The 17,751-nt window shown below is 42.5% G+C and overlaps 1 protein-coding gene across 5 annotated transcripts in view; it reads right to left on the bottom strand.

Moving 5' to 3' along the window:
• Positions 1-982: 982 nt before the first annotated feature.
• The window catches only part of FRMD6 (FERM domain containing 6), a 76,325-nt gene continuing 59,556 nt past the window's right edge, over positions 983-17,751 (bottom strand). For all 5 annotated transcript variants that reach the window (XM_047738016.1, XM_047738015.1, XM_047738020.1 and 2 more), the window contains exons 10-14: positions 16,422-16,596; positions 12,016-12,351; positions 10,335-10,466; positions 5,881-5,972; positions 983-3,975 (exon numbers count right to left, since the gene is read on the bottom strand). In XM_047738016.1, coding sequence (XP_047593972.1) covers positions 3,691-3,975; positions 5,881-5,972; positions 10,335-10,466; positions 12,016-12,351; positions 16,422-16,596 — 1,020 coding nt within the window. In that variant the 3' untranslated portion in view covers positions 983-3,690. The remainder of the gene's footprint in view (positions 3,976-5,880; positions 5,973-10,334; positions 10,467-12,015; positions 12,352-16,421; positions 16,597-17,751) is intronic.

The raw sequence follows: 17,751 nt of genomic DNA, 5'->3' as shown, positions 1-17,751 counted from the left end.
AGATTTAAGAGCTGTAGGGTGTTGAGGAAGTCTGTTTCCTTGGCTATAAAATGAGTTGACTCCCTGAAGGGTTGTGAAGATTAGACATGGCGTGTGTCGTGTCAGCTACACAGCAGGTGACCAGAAACTTAACTCACAATTTACCAGGGGCACTGCAAAATCCATGAGTAACACTAGAAAGCTTGTCTTTTGGATTGTATGCTTCCAAATGGTCACGATTCTATGCAAGTTACATGTTGGTTAGAAGATTTGAAAACACTCCTCTTTCCCACCTTCGTCCTCAGGGGCATATTGTAACTATTACCTTATTGAATCCCCCCAAAATGGCCCTCGGAATTATTAATCCTACTGCAGGCAAGAAAACCGGAGTAATGGGAAGATCATGGCCATCCTTTCACAAGGCCGCCCGGGCTCTTCAGACCCCGGTCTACTGACCCTAAGTGCAGGTCCAGGCTCGAACCTTGATTGCACATGGCCCTCACCTTCATCCTGGGGACTGCCTTTGAAATTTAACCCCTTACTTTTTACAACTGGAAATTCAACACTCCAAAGATGATTATTTTGTGGGCAAAACTAAGGTGATTATTTTCATTTAAAAAATGAAAACCATTCTTTACTGAGTGCTTTCAGCCCCTCAGTGTGGACATGCCTAGCAGCTGGCTGCCACGGCCTCTTGGAGCCTTGGTTCCTTCATCTCTAACTTGGGAATAAAACTGGCACCTGCCTTATATGCATATGAGGATTAAAGGAGTTGATCCGTGAACTCCTAGCATGCATGGGACGGGCACAGCGTGTGGCGGGGCTCAGCCTCTGTCCTCACGAGCATCTCCACCAAGAGGCCATCGGCTCGGAGCCCTACCACACCGGGCCTTTAGGAAGTCCCTCCAGGTGCTCTGTTACAGGAAAGAAGGACACAAAGAAAAGATTCACTTCTTAATGCCTCTTGGTTAACTTGAGAACTCTAATTAAAAAAAAAAGGCACTTTAAAGACAAATAAAAAGTAACTTTATTGACTGCTAATCTTACCATGAAATGCCTATAAGAAATCATTACAAAATACTGCAGTTTTCTTTTACACACTTTTGGTATCATCCTAATATGATGATCCTTTCACAGAAAGGATTATTTACAGTTTATGTAGATATAAAGCTCATTGTTGCAAATACAAATGTAGACGTAGAGAGGCCATATGTACCAAACAGGTATACCGACCAGCAACACTATTAACAAATGCAGAATAAATTACAGCTTCATACGTTTCTTTTCCTTTTTTTATTGTTTAAAACAATTTCCAAATACAAAATGTCAGTAACCAAAATGGATTTTCATATACATATATATAATTCTGCTGCAAACAGTGGATCAAAAAGCAAAAACGTTCCTTAGCATGTTTCATTTTTGAAAACCCACTATTCATAAACCCAATTAGAAAGAGGGTGTGCAAAACCACCAACGATGCTGGCAAAACCCTGAAGACCTGATTCTGGTTGAAGTACAGAGAAAAAAGAAAGCACTACATACTTAATTGAAGATGCTTTTGTCTTGATGTTTGCAAGAAACGCTATGAGCTAAGGAAATGCACCACATTGTGATCTGGGCTCTTTTCCATTAAACCTCCCAGGATGTGTCTCTGACGCATCTATACGAAACGGTGGATTATTCAATGACTTACTTGTGAGTGAAGCAGTCAGTAGCTGATCCTTCTACCCTTTTGTACAGAAGACTGAGATCCTTTTGTACATTCGGATATCTGAATCTTTGGTTCTTTTAGAACTTTTGATAAAAGCAAAATAATTTCATGACTATAGAACTCTACAGAACTTGTGTTCCTTTCTCAGTGCTGGGTAAAACTGATCTGCCTGGGCTTGGAGGGCACACACTGCCCAGTGGGTGCACATGTACGTGGGGGTGTGCAAGGGGCAGCACAAAGGCGGGGCTGGCCCGTGTTCTCCACGCGTTCATCATACCGACTCCCACCCATGCGGAACACCGCATTTTCTGCTGTACCCAAAATCTATTTCTTTGTTACCTGAAAACTTAATCTTGTATAAAAATATGACTGTTTCTTTAGAAAATAATATATAGTTTTTTTTTTTTAAGAAAACCTGGCAGATAGAAAAAATGGTATATCAAAATATGGTAAACAAATGTTGTAAAATACGAAATCATTACAAACATCTCATAGAAAGACACGTTGTGCTAAAGTTCTCTCCCTAAGTGCGAACAACATTGTTACTATACATCTAAAGGTTAACAGATTCACTCTCCTGGACCTGGTTTCATTCTATATCTTAACAGCAGTGGCAGTAACTGTCTTAGAAATGGCCCTCTCTTAAACCGCTAACATTTTCTGTACACTTAAACTTCGAAATTAACAGAAAGACACCCTCTGCAGCCGTGGTTTTAAACCCCAATGCGTATTAGCTCCATTTGGAGAGCTTTAAAGGAAAAGGCAAGGGCACCTGGAACTTGCCGCAACAGACTGAGTTTATTGGCCAGAAGTGGGATCCAGACATTGTCACTTTTTTTTAAAGCTCCCCAAATAATTCTATTGTGCAACCAGGGCTGAGGATCACAGCAAAAGACCCGTGAGAAAACAGTCATTCTTAACTTGACATATATTAACTGATTGTCTGTAGGTATCATTCATTCAGCAACACATTCTCCATGTTTAACAAGAAAGACCATGTACACAAAAACAGTCCTGGAAGCCAAGAAGAAGAGTCAGTAAGCGTTAAACACATATAAACACACGCAATCTCCGGTATTTATATATGTATAACATATACGCACAGTTATGGTATTTTGGTTAAGCAGAAACTAGCATTACCGTAATTGGTTCTTGATTAAAACAAAACAAACAAAACACCAAGCACAAACATTTTCTAAGACATTTCCATAGTTTTAACAGAAACTCGTTTTGTAAATGCCACAAAATGCACAGACATGAACACCACTGATCAGTTTTTCTGAGGAGAAACTCTGCTGGGTCCTAGAGCTTTCAGGGAGAGTAGGAAGAGGACAATGGCACCGAGCAGGCGTGAAGGGGTCACAAGGCATCAAAGCACACAGAGCCTTCTGGTTATTGCTTCATTCCTGTCTTCTGGACCTGGGCTGTGCTTCTGTTACGTCCATGTCTTTGGCTTGCTAGAACTACAGGATTTTGACCACTTTGTTAGTGTTCACTTTGGGACAGCCCCAGAGAGGCGGCAATGGCTACATACTAGGCAACGGTCTCTCCGTTGAAAGGAGAGACTCTTCTCTCTTCCCTCAAACCACGTGTGTGAGGGACTGACCAAAAAAAAAAAAAATTACAAGCAAACAAATAAACCTAACAACATCTTCCACATGATTTTAAAAAATGTGATGTCGTGTAATCAAATGAAAAAACAAAAACGAGGAACAAACACCACGACTCAATGTTCTGAAGGCCTGGTAACCAGTAAAGCACATTTCCTTCCAAAGGATCATGAACTTCTGGGCACTGGTCTTGGTGTACATTCTCTGTAGTTCTTTTATCTCTGTGTGATACTTAAAGTGCAGTTGTCCCAAGGCTTTTATTTCCATCACAAGTATCATCAAGAAAGAGCTATATGTTCTGGGGTGAAGAAAATCTGGCACAATTCCATGGCTTTCCGGCCTCCACCAAACAGCAGGCTGCCCGTGGAGCCAGCTGCGTGCAGACGTACTCTATACAACGAACTCTGGAACTTCATCATGAGTGAGATCCAGAGAAAAGTACTTGCTGGTTCTTTTGACTGGAAAAGCATCTTGGATGTTGACACACTGCTGAGCCAAGCAGCTATTGCAGTACAGGCCTTCCTCATCCAGTTCGTGGCCGCACCCAAAAGTGTAGCTCTGAGCAGTGTCTTGACACAGACCTGCAATGCGCAAGAAGTCTTTCTGGTAAAGTCGGATGTCATCCAGGCTCAAGCTATGTCGATCAGTGGAGGTCTTTGGTTTCCGACATATAGTCTGCAGAATAAGGGAAGGTGAGAACAACTTTAAGAGTATAGACCGAAGTGAAAGGTTAGCAATATTTGCCCTTGTAAAGAGAGAGCTGCAAAATCTTAGAAGGTTATGGAATCTTGTATGTTGGAAAGTGATTTCCAGTCTGAGGTTTCAGGGCCGCTGAGGCCCTGTGGGGAAAATGTCACAGCCACCACTAACAGCAACAAACATTCACCGAGCCCTTAGGTGCAAGGCCCTGACCGTTCAGTCTTCCCATCAGCCCTACAAGGTCAGTGCCATTATTCTCCCTGTTTTACAGATGAATAATCTAAGGCAAAGGAAGTAAATCCAACAGGAACCAACTGTCTCTAGCATCTCAGAAGTCAAGAAATGGTCTTGAAATAGGGCTGGATAGGTAAAGATAGGGCCCAATTTTTTTCTTCCCACTAGAATATGACAATTTAGCATGGTAACATTTTCATGCTGAGGTCTGTTATTATTTTAATAAGAAGTGGGGAAACGAACCAATTATTATTCAAGAAACACAACTTAAAGAAGTGTTTTTTTTTTTTTTTAAACTAGAATTCTTGGATAGAAAAATAATACAAAGTACAGAGAAGGCTGGGAGGCAAGAGTCGGGTCCCGAACACTGTAAGCAGTGTTCTGCCAAATACTTCATACAGCAGGCAGCAGACTTCTAGAACTCATTATCCTAACAAGTGCTACTGGCTGAAAATATAAATAGGTTAAAAAGTGGTTCAGATCATTACATGAATGGAAGATGCTTAATGGGTGATGGAAGGAAATAAGGCATCGTTCCTCTCAACTCAAGAGCTGCTTGAAAATGCACAAGCCAAACTTGTCAGAATAAGTGCTCACGTTTTACTAAAGGCTAAAGTGCTGGGACAGAGAACAGGGTCTGAGCCCAAAAACATTTTATTAGGAACTACCACCTCTGGGCACCCTCTGGAGATGCCAATCGGCTGTACTCAGACAGGCCTCCCAGGGGCCGCCAGGGTCTCCCACATGGAACGCGTTAGGTCCTCTCGGCAGGCACACAGGGGTGCTCCTGCCTTGTGGCTGTGCCTTGTGGCTACGGACATTTCTGTACTGTCAGACCTAAAACCGGGGGTGGAACTGGGGCGGGGGGCGAACCCAGGCAGTGTGACCCTGGAGCTCGTAATCATCATGCTACACATACTACTTTAGAAATGACTCAAAAACATTTAATAAGACAGCAGGTGCGCATTAAGGCTACTTAAATGAGACAGATGGAGAAAAGGGAGGAGAGAACCATACACAGAAGACAAAAAAAAAAAAAAAGAATTTAAAAAAAGACGGAGACAGTCCGAGAGAGAGAGGCATAAAGGGGAGAGCAAGAGAATGCTCAGGAAGAAGATGTGAGGATCAGTTATAGAATAAACCCGGATACTGCAACCACAAGTTCCAGAGTGTTTTATCTTCTGATATGTTAACAGTGTGTAGCCAGTGACCACAGGGTATCAAGCAGCCTCACTCAGCATACTTTGAAAATCCAATCTGGATGGAAAAATCAGAGTGTGGAAACACTTCTGCCACGACACTCCTCACGAGAAAATCCTTCTCCCAGTTGTTGAGGTCAATAAATACACACACACACACACACACACACACACGCACACAGTTAATCTGAAGTCTATAGAGGCTTCCCAGCTACAAAAAGTGTGAAACAAAGTACATAATTTATTCAAATAAAAATCAAATCAAGGATGAATGGAACAAGCAAATAAAATGGACATTAAGCTCTCAACAAAACCGGAATATCCCTATTAAGAATCATTTCCTGAGGGTTTTTAATTATTGCTCATTTATATTAATAGAACTGTGAGTTCTATTTCAAGTTTTCTATAACTTCAGTACCCAATTTAAATTTTCCAATTCCTTCTGTACCTGCGGAAGAGAATCAGTGCTCTGGCCGCGAAGCTTGACGACAGTCTCTGAGGAGCTGGAGGTGGAAGAACTGATTTCTTTCACAATCAACCCTAAAGTAAAACGCAGGGAAAAAAATAGTAAGACCAACGAAGACTTCTTATTAGTCATACCTCTTGCCACATATCTGACATATATGACCACCCAGATCAAAAGGTCAAATATTAGCTGTGACTGAACAATCTGTTACTCTTCCGTGGTGGGCGACCAGGACGGAACACATTCTGTCTCTTGTCTTACAGCAAGTAGGGAGGAGAAGGGTTAAATGTGGGGTTAGAGGACAGGGAGGAGTTTAGAGCCTGAATTTTCTTTCTTTCTTCTTCTTCTTTTTTTTTAAAAAAATACTGTATTTATTTATTGGACAGAGAGAGACACAGGGAGAGAGGGGACACAAGCAGGGGGAGTGCGAAAGGGAGAAGCAGGCAGGGAGCCTGATGCGGGGCTTGATGTCAGGACCCTGGGATCATGACCTGAGCTGAAGGCAGATGCTTAACAACTAAGCTACCCAGGCACCACTAGAGCCTGAATTTTCTAAACAGCAACTTCTAATTAAGGTATTTATGAAGTCAGTGACAAAAAGAAAGACTGTAGGTGAAAAAGCAGTTTATTGCCTAAAGTTCCCTCACGTTCCATAGAGCACAAAGTCTGAACTTAACCCCAGCTGAACCACGACATGGCCTTCTATGTTTGCTTCCCCTTAGATGTGCGGCAGTTTTGTGGGGGCTCTGACCACACGGATCTGGGATAGAACTGGGCCCAGATGAGTCATTACTGTGATTACTGTGTCTGCTGGCCAGTGACATGGCCTCCCTGTGTCATAGTCTCCTCCTGTAAAGTGGGGCTGAAAGCAACATTTAACCCACAGAGTTTAACGATGACTGAAGAGCAAATGCATGGAAAGGGCAAGGGGCTGGTCCTGCCTGCGGGACAACACTCAACTCACAGAACTTCTCGGGCTGATAAGGGCCCTGTGGCACTTGCTTCCTGCAGCAGATCCAACTGGGCAGAGGCCACAAATGGGAGGTCATCCTGAACATGTGGTTCTGGATCTCTGAGAGCAATAGGGCTCCTAATTGCCCTAGCGCTCAAGGACAATCTGCTAATATTTTGGAACTAGAAATTCAGGGCTGAAACTTCCCTCTGTGGCTGTGGTATGTGAGTGAAGCATCAGAAATTAATGTTTCAGAAGATAAAGCTGCTAACAAGAACTGGAGATGGGAGTGAAGATGATCACTGACATTTTTCTTGCAGATCAATGAAGCAAGTCAGTCAAACCCCAGGTCCTCAAGGGTGAATGGTTTCTTAGGTAAAGTACGTTTTCACCTTATAAAAAAAGAAACTTGAGTAATGTGATTTTTATTTAGCTACTGTTAATTACCTCAGAAATGGCCTTTTGTGTTCTATCTTCTAATTCTTTAGAAATGACTCATAAGTGACTAGTATAGACCTTGCATATATTAAGTGTTTGATAATTAGTTCAACTGAAACATGAAAGGAAGACATTCTTGGTTTACATGTAGACAGAAACTCTCAGGTGGATACTTACATCTTGGGGATGATACAGACTGCTTTAGTAGGGGGTCTTTCTCTAGAATATCCTTATATTTTAAAAAGCTTTAACTTAAAAAAAAAATTTATTTATTCATTGGAGAGAAAGACAGAGAGAGCACAAGTGGAGACAGAGGCAGAAGCACACTCCTGGATGAGCCGGGCACCCGAAGTGGGGCTTGGTTCCAGGGCCTGGAGATCATGACCTGAGCCAAAGGCAGACGCTCAACCATCTGAGCCACCCAGGCACCCCAAAGCTTTAAACTTTTAATAAATCCTCCCAGAAAGATGTAGACTGGTGCACTAGGACCTGGAATGGGTCCTTCTGGATTTCCTGGTAAATGTGCTCTTGGCCCTTATGCCTGTAAATAATCTGCTTCCAAACCCAGACTCTGCGTTAGATAAATCAGCATCAAGTCTGGGGCTCAGAACACGAAACTGACATTGCCCAGACTTCTACCACTACTCAATCTGAGCTCCACATTTTAAAAACAATGTTTAAATGCTCAAATTGTAGAGAATTTGGAAAAGTAGGATGACGCAAGAAAGAAAATAAGATCATCTATAACTCCATCATCCAGAGAAAAAGCTATTAGTATTTTTATGTATTTTTTTCATATACATACACACATTTTTATAATTTGAGAGCCTACTGTTAATACAATTTGTGTTGTTTTTCTTGCCTATCTTTCTCACATTATTAAATATCCTTTGAAAATCTCATTAGTTAATAATCGTACAATATTCCAGCATATGGACAGAATAAACATTTCAGTGTTACCTGTTGAGGTTCTTTTTCCTTTTCTTTGTTATTATAAATAATATTTCGGGAAGTGCTTTCATATATAAACCTTTTTAAACAACTATTTTATCTATACTTTATTTCTATTTAAAATTACAAAATCTGGGTGCCTGAGTGGCTCAGTTAAGCGTCTGCCTTCGGCTGAGGTCATAAACCCGGAGTCCTGGGATTGAGTCCCGCATCAGGCTCCCTGCTCCCCAGGGAACCTGCTTCTCCCTCCGCCTCTCGATCTCTCTGTGTCTCTCATGAATAAATAAATAAAATCTTCAGAAAAATAAAATAATTACAAAATGTTATCATAAAAGTTAAACGTAGAAATATATACATAAAAAGCAAAAATCTGTTTCCTTTCCACCGCCTCTTCCCACTGACTCTTTGGTGTGTATTGTTTAGGCAGTTTTCTTTCCACACAAAGACACATGCACACACAAAGAGCACGCACCTATAATATACATATAATTTTAAGTTTATATTTAATATATATTAAAATATATTTATAAGGAAAAGTGTCTATTTAATAAAGCAGATGGGCAAAAAAGCCAAAAAGGGCCAAGTCCAGCACAAGAAGTCTAATGACATGACAGGCCAAGTAGCCTGGTGAATCTGTGTTGGTTCGGCAGAGGGATTCTCTGTAACCACTGTCAGGCCTTCTCCTGGTGGAACATTAGGGGCCACGGTTCCACTAGGTCAGGAGGTAAAATTCTGCAATAAAGGAGCCTCATGCTCTTACAGATTAAATGCCAGGATGAGGGGACCCTGCATGCTGGCCTTGTTCGTCTCTGATTGCTAGCACCTATTGCAGCAGGGAGACCCACTATCGGGGACCATGGGTCTTGACTGAGCCATCGCGGGTCATCCCTATGGTCAACAGGGTCTCTCACTCAAAGCTTGACATGGCTGAGCCATAAGCCCCCGTGCTGTGTCCACGCTGCTGATTCCGAACGCGTGTTTTTGTATGGATCGGAAACCGAGGCGTGAAATGTGACAAGGGCCATTAGGATGGACTGATGCTTAAAAACAAAACCCACAGTGCTGGGTTTTTTTTAGGGTAACATCTTTTACTTCATAGAAATAGTTATATAATAACTATATATATATATATATATATATACACACACACACACACACACTCTCTCTATAGATAGTATATATTTATATAGATATAAATATATTGATCTATATTTATAGATAGTATATATCTACTATATAGATAGTATATATATATAGATAGATAGTATATAGTATATAGATAGTATATAGTATAGATAGTATATAGATAATATATATCTACTATATATTATCTATATATACTATATATTATATATAACTATATTATATTATAGATAGTATATATCTACTATATATATAGTTATTATATAACTATATTCTATAACTATATGTAACTATATTATATATAACTATATATAACTATATTATATAACTATATATAACTATATTATATAACTATATATATAGATAGTATATATATAGATAGTATATATATAGTATAATAACTATATATATAACCCTAGACTAGGGTTCCAGTGAATGTGTGTTCTCTAACAGAGTTAATTGAATACGGAATTTAGTAAGTGTCTTTTTATGTCTACCTTTTTTGACACTTTTTCCTCCAGACTCCTACACCTAGGATGATCTAGTGGGGGAAAACAATACAAAACAAACCCAGAGACCCTCTGTTTCTAGCTGCACAGCATTTGTCCCCCTCATGGACAGGGTTTCGCATCTGTAGAAAGGCTTCTGAGGCCCCTTCTAGAACTATTACAGGAGTCTCTGACTATCATTTAAAATAACAAAACAAATCAACAACAACAAAGAGGAAACTGTGCTTCGCCCAGAGCTTGGAGTGGAGGGTGCTTCTTCCCCTTCCTTTCCCATTCTCCCTGGGAAGATCCTCAAGCTGGCAGTCTGTGGTGCTGACCTGGAAACTTCTGATTCCAGTCCAGTCGGACCTAGAGCCCCACCCCAAACCTCCTGTTTTCTGGGACCCCTGCTTCTCAGCCTGGGACGGTGCTCTTCTGAAGGAGAACTTCCCGTAAGAGCTCACCAGAGTGTCCATTCAGCTTCCGCGACAGGAGCATGTCCTCGGTGATATAGATGCACATGTCTGGGCTGACTTCCAGGGACTCTTCATTCATCCGCTCCAGGTCCCGGGGGTCGTCGACCAGCATCTCTATCTCTGACACAGAAGAAGGAAAAGGCATTTGGGGATGTGAAGGGAAATGGACACCAGAATGCACAGCCGTACTGTGAAGGAGGCTATGTGATTCCCCATATTTTAAAATAGATTTGCTGATGAGAGTCTACACTAGGAAATTCAAGGGACAATTCTCAGCTAGATGTATTCTCTTTTTTCACAGGATTGGTGTGTTATCAACATGTTTTCTCGTGCCACGATTTGTCAATTATTCTTTACTCTTTAAGAAAGCAGGAAAGAGGAAGGGGTGCCTGTGGGGCTCCGTCGGTTAATGGTCTGATTCTTGATTTCTGCTCAGGTCACGATCTCGGGGCTGTGAGATCGAGCCTGCACCAAGCTCCTCACTCAGCACAGAGTGCACTTGTTGCTCTCCCTCTGCCCCACCCTTTACACATGCTCACGCTCGCACACTCTAAAATAAATCATAAATAAACTCTTAAAAATAAAGAAAGAAGGAAAGAGCTCTACCACCTTGCTGAGATGACAGAGGGAAAACGAAGACTGATGGGCTGTTTGCCTGAGGCCAGAGCACAATGAGTTGTTCACAAGGGTCCCCATTTCCCATAGCTGCCTACTCGCAAGGCATTGAAGGGACTTCATTTGAGATCCACACGAATTCTACAGTAACCAAACCAAGCGAATGTGCTTGGTTATGAAATCAGTATCTTTTTCCCAAATGTGAATGTTACAGTGCTTGAGGCAGAAAAATAAAAAAAGAGAAGCACACAAGGGCGCCTGGGTGGCTGTCAGTTAAGCATCTGCCTTTCACTCAGGTCATAATGCTAGGTCTTGGGATCGAGCCCTACATTAGGCTTCCTGCTCTGAGGAGAGACTGTTTCTCCCTCTGTCTCTGTTTCCCCCTCCCCTCTCTGTCTCTCACGAATAAGTAAAATCTTAAAAACAAAACAAAACAAAACAAAGAAAGAAAGAAAGAAAGAAAGATGCACACATAGGCTAAGTTTCTCTGATACAGGTGGGAGGTCTGGTTTTCTCTCCCTAACACAGAGTTAAGCAGCCACGCTCTAACTTTCTATTATATTCCCAGAATTCCAGTTGCATAGGAGGAATTTAAGTAATACTTACTAAATAACCAATGTCCTGGACTCAAATCTTTTTTTTTTTCCCTGCAAAAAGTTGAAGACATTTCTGTCACCATTGTTGCATCTACTCTGCTGTCCGAATCAATGTCTATTTAATCTGGGAATCAGAAACGCAGACCTGAGCACTGCAGGCTGACTTCTGCTCTACCTCATAGAAACCAATAGGACTCAGAAGCCACTAGCACCCCAGCCTGTGGCCACAACGGATCACCGCCGGAGGAATGCTTTCTTCACCACACAAACAAGTCCACAAAATCATGGGGCAGGGAGGGGAAACGTAAAACCCCTCTTCTCTACCGGTACTTCCGAGTGGCGCTCGCACAGCACATCTCCAGAACTGATAGTTGAAAACAATACCAGGCCGGAGGAGGGAGGAGGCCAGAGCTGGCGGGGTAGCACCGCGAGTGGGGAGAGCCCCGGGGAGCCCTTACCGTCATCCTGTGAGTCCTCCTCCAGCCGGTCCTTGCCGCTGCTCTCCACTCCGGAGGTGTGTGAGCTGCCGTGGCTGGTCATGGAGCTGCAGGTTTTCAGCTTGCGGTGGATGGCGCTGCCAGAGTAGCTGTCCTCCGGCACCGTGTCTCGGGGCTTGGTGTCCGCCTCGATGCCCGAGGTGTGGGAACTGCTGTGGCTGGCGGTGGAGTGGCGCGACAGGCGCTTGTGCCGGACGCTGCCCGCGCTGCTCCCGCTGGCCCGGGACCGCTTCTCCAGCTGGTCCACGTCCAGGTCCAGGCTGTCGCTGATGTAAGACTCCCGGTACTGCTTCTTCTCTGCGTGGGGAGGAGCACAGCGCGTCGTTACAGGCAACCAATGGAATGGAATGGCCGGTTGGCTTACATGAGGCTAAGAACCAGGGCGACTGCGCACCCAGAATGGAGGGGCTGGAGGCTGCTGAGGGTTGTGACAGGAGCGTAACTTAAGAAGACTGCAAATGAACAGAAACCAGAACAGACCTGAAGGAGTATTCACACCACTCCGAGAGTTTTAAGGCTTTAAAACTGGAAAAGTGCTCTTCCGCAACAGAGTCCCCAGGCCACCTCTGCTCCACAAACCGCTATGGGTCCACAGTGACATGGGTTCAGTAAGTGTGAATAAATATTCAGAAGTGTTTAGAGCCATGGGACATCGCCATGCCAGCCACTACTGTGATTTTGTATTATGTAGAAGTATCAGTTCCACAATGGATTAGACATTTTAAAATAATTTCAGAAGCACTGCTATAGAAGACTGTTTAAGAAATATAATTATACTAATTGCCATTGATTTTATTTATTCAGTTTGGCCCATTATTAGTTTAGTTCTGACTGCTGAATATAATTTAAAATAAAACTACTCTTCTGCAAATTTCTTCCAAAGAGTTCTAAAATTTAGTTTCTCATTAATGGAGACTCCTTTTCTCCATTTTGGGTGAACTAGTGAGGCTTTATTATCTATTTGGAAAATATAGGAATTGCTACTGGTTTGGAGATTTATACCGGGGTGACCTCTGACTGATAAAACTGTTCTTTCATAGGTCAGTGCCATTCTTTAACACAAAGACGTATTAGAAAGTCCCTTTTGTCAAATGCTTAAGTAACCATTACATTAAAGCACCAAATCACAACTGAGTTGCAGTAAACAATTAAACCCTTGTGTTACAGGTCAGAATTTTAAAACAGGGAAGTAGATCAGATTCTTTGTCTTCTTAATACAGATGAGAAATAACATATTAGAACTATATTAAAGATGGCAAATGCATGTGGGGAAGGTTAAATTGGTATTATTTCAGAAATTGGTAACTTGTAGACTAACTGGGTTCTCAGGGGGCCTACTGATGGATTTAATTGTCTTGTTTCTTGGTAAGTGAAAACACTTGTACTCCTGATGTCTAAATTCAACTCTGAAGTATAATCACCATGGGCTCCCCAGAGAGGAAGGAGCATCAGCAGAAAGAGAAGATGTTCTTTCCAGGAAGCGAAGTGCAAAAAGGCTTGCAGAAGGCTATGTGTACATTTTTGCGCTCCGGCCATTCATATCAATTCTAAGGAGTCCGGCTACACCACAACAGGGAGTACGTGTAGCCATACAGGAAGCAGACCGGGTCTGGAGACCAGAGCCCAACACACACATACATCTGAGACAAGTCTCACGTGCATCATCTACAACCCATCTTCTAGAGCTAGACCGGGTTCCAAAGATTCCTATTTCCTGAAGGCAACCACGGTTCAGAGGAAGATGGAGAGCTAAAGGGGTGTACAAAATTCTCATACAATTTCTGTTCGCAATAGTTTCAAAATCATAGCCATGGGGCACTGGGAAGGTGGAAAGCAAAGAGAAAACAACTTTCTAAAAACTTCTTTAGGGTGCTGGAGTTCTAAGACAATTGGGAACTATGGTTCTAATAACTTAAAAGCTTTTCTACCTTTTTATAAATAGCCCTTTTACTCTCGACACTTCCAGGCACGTTCAGAGTCAATCACAGTTACTCTATATTCATTAGTATACCAGAAGATAAGCTTTTGCCAACCTGTCCTCTACCTCATAGGAGCCTAGCGTTAATCTACTTCCTGTCAACTTCTCGGAGCAGCCTTGGTGTTCTATGTGGCTGGACAGTGTTCCCTTCTTAGGGCTGAAGCACTTAGACCCAGTGAAGACATTTAAGTAGTATCATACCACTCGGTTACTAACGGAAGGATATGTTTACATAATTCTGAAATTTATTTATTGCAAAATGCAACCTCACCTCCCTAGTAATCAATGGTGTCAACAGCACAGATCACCAATGTGTTGGCGTTCTTTGTATTCCCTTTGTTGTAAAAGCCCAGAGACCATAAAGCTTTTGATAACATGATTTTCGAACAGAATGCAGTCAGTGTGACCTCTTGACATAAGACCTAAAAACTAAGCTCTAGCTGCTGACTAAAGTTGGGTTAAAAAATCTTTTTCATGACAAAAGCATTTCTTTTTCTTTTACTTCTCTTTTAATGCTACAGAAGAATTCTTGTGATCATTTCCTATTATAAAATGCTAAAAGAGTGTTTCAGACAAGGTGACTCTAAAGAAAAACACAGTCTCTTTTTGTGTTGAGCTTTTTGTTTGTTTGTTTTGCTAAACCAAGACTGGGAAAAGAGCTTTCTTGTAAAAATGATGGAGCCCTTAAGTGTGGATGAGAAAAATGGAGTCAGGCCAAGGCTGGCCCAGAGAAACCTTAGTTTAGGCTTTCTTTAGACCTAGAAGAATCTGTAAGTAGAAGAAACTAAGAAACTAAGTCTGGTTTAGAAAAATAAAGAAAGATATCCCCCCAAATTTATCTGCATTTATCCAAATAAAAAATCCAATTCACACCTTTATCATTTCTTCATTACCCTCCTCATGTAAGCCCCCAAATAGGCACTTGGTACTATATATGGTAAGAGAGAAACCCTGCCCTCTAAGAACTGAAAATTTTTTGTAATTTTACCTTAGAACCTATAAGGGAGGTTCGTGAATTCTCAGGCTCTAAAGGGCTCCCCTTAAGGTCATCTAAACAAGAATGTACTAAAACGCTGATGGCAAAGCTCACGGAATAACTCTCTATGCCCTACAAGCTGGCCATTTAGGAATATGGCCAATTTGACAAACGATGGGCTCCACACGGAGGTCACCTACTCTTACAAGTTTCCTTGGTGCTTCTGTCCCATCTTCCTTCCTCCTGAGATTCATGTCAGCACTGGAGAGATGTGATCTGTTCTACCGATGAGTCATGGTGGGGAGGAACTGGCTGTGTGGCCACGGAGGAAGCCGGGACACCTGGCAGTGACGCCAGTTCTCTCCAAAGACAGAAGCAGTTTGGTGGTAGACGGCGGGGAATGATTCATGTCGTAATGGCTGCTTACAAAGCAATGGCATCTCCAAATTGTGTCTCATTCAGTTAGAGATAGCTTTCGGGAGAAATCGCTCAGATGTGCAAGCCGCTATAAGGTTTTTTTGTTAAGAGGACAGGTATTTGTCGGGTTTCTGTAGGAAAGGTGGGGTCCGAGAGGTCTAAATTTATTTCCAACATGACCCTGAATATGAATCTGCATCCAAATGTTCATGCAGATATCCTAGATCTAATCTAATTGAATTGTAAGAATTACCACAATGCGAATTTGCAAAACAAATTGAAGACATTAAAATAGGCAAATATGCAAACTAACATTTGGGGGGATTAGAAGCTGGAGTGTGTTAAGTGGAGACACCCTGGGGTGCCAGAGCTCAAGATGAAGGGTTAACCATCCGGTTAATATTGTAGAGCTCTTCCTTACCATGACAGGTCCCCCTGTTTAAGGGGCCCCAAATGATTCGCTCTCTTCTGCATCTCAGCAAAGCCCCTGCGGGACTGGCTGATAAAATCCTCGAGTAAGAAATTCTTTCTCCTTTGTCATTCCTGCTCACTTAGACTGGGGGCCTCCTGGCAGTCTATGAGAGAGACTGGAGACATTCTGTCACCCACCTTTATAGTCACTCTAATCTAAGGAATAATTGCACTGGAAAAAATTCCAGATCCCAAGGTGCTCCGAGCTGCCACTAAACCTTGGCCTGCACCTTCATGATATGGCTTTCTATAACCATCTTCAAGGCAAGTGTGGGGAAACTTGAGAGACTGTACCCAGGGACAGCTGAATGACAGGGACAGCCTCAGGTCCTCCGCACAGGTGCTGCGGTTGGTGGGCCTCAAGGCTACCCCTGGTCTTCCAGGACATTGAGGAGAGGAGAACAGGAATGTTGCTCTGAATCTGAGAGGCCCAACCCTTGCACCCTATTCTTCAGGGCACTAGACAGTAAAGGGCCCCAGGTGGCAAAGGCACCACTGGCTGCCCTGCCCAAGACCCCGCCATACCTTCATTTTCCTCCAGCTTCCGGATGTGGCGCAACACGGGCTGTAGATTCATGTAGAGACGGTGGCTGTTGCTCAGGAGCTGTAGCAGGTGTCGGGAGCGCGTGGGGCATCCCGTGTAGTAGATGAGCTTCCTGGCTGAGGGGAGGCCATCCGGCAAGATCTCAAATTTCTTACCCTGTGGAGCGAAAGCACACATCAGATTTGGGAAGAGAAGTCTCTCGTTTGCCAGGGTCCCCTTCATTGTCTTCTTACTAAGGAAGACTCCAGACTCAGAAATAGATGTAGAAAGCTCCATCCAAAATTCACTCAGAGACAAATTATTGCTTTTTTATTCAAAAATGCCACAGGACTACGTTTACCAAAAATTCAGGGAAGTGTCTAGCCAGGGTCTTCTGGTAAACACTGACTGGGAATGATAGTCAAGGAGTATCTTTGGTTTCTCTGGCTAATGGGGCCGTTTATATGATGGAGAAAAGAGGGGCCCATCATGGAAGCATCTTCTAATGCAATTCCAACACCCTAATATAGCAAACAAGTTGACAAATTCTAGAAGCATAATGCATTCATGTATTTGTTAAACACTATGTACCAAACACTGTGCTAGTCACTAAGAAAATGACAGTGGGTAGGACAGACAAGGTGCCTACCTTCATAGAGATATGTTCTGATGGGAGAGACGGTACATAAACACATAAAATAACTGTAGTTTGTCATAAACTCTGGGGAGGAAATAAGTTATGAGAGCAAACACTACAAATTCCTATTTAGGGTTAAGAAAAAAAATGGAAAAACTTCTTTAGCTGGATCAAAGAGGGAGGCTGGGGTGGGGGGTGTGGGGGAGCACCTGGCTGACTCAGTCAGTAGACCATGGAACTCCTGATCTCAGGATTGTGAGTTCAAGCCCCAAGCCCCATTGGGCACACAGAGTCTTTAAAAAAAAAAAAAAAAAAAAAAAAGAGGGAGCTGGAAGCTAGAGGGACAGTTAGAGGGATAAGAAAAGAAGAGATAGAAGTAGCGTAAGTATCTCTATCAGTAGAGATATAAGGAATCTCTTGTTCTTTAAGCCTGGGATCATTAACATAAAGTTCATTAATGTTAAGTTAAGGAGGAGAGTTTGGCAAAGTTTCTTATAGTCATTGGATATTATAAATTCCTTCACCTTTCCTATTAATGAATACGGCAGCAGGCCTGCAAAGGAATATTCCAAACAATTCTCAGCCTGAGGGGAAAAGTAAAGCAAAGCGGGAGGCATCTTCCAACTATACACTTCAAGTTAATACAAAACAATATGGCTTTGTGTCTCTCAGTTGGGGATGGAGTTTTCACCCCT

The sequence above is a fragment of the Lutra lutra genome, chromosome 7, assembly GCF_902655055.1.
Source record: "Lutra lutra chromosome 7, mLutLut1.2, whole genome shotgun sequence".
Lineage (NCBI taxonomy): Eukaryota > Metazoa > Chordata > Mammalia > Carnivora > Mustelidae > Lutra > Lutra lutra.
The sequence above is the reverse complement of the archived record's forward strand: the minus strand, read 5'-3'. Positions and strand labels throughout refer to the sequence as shown.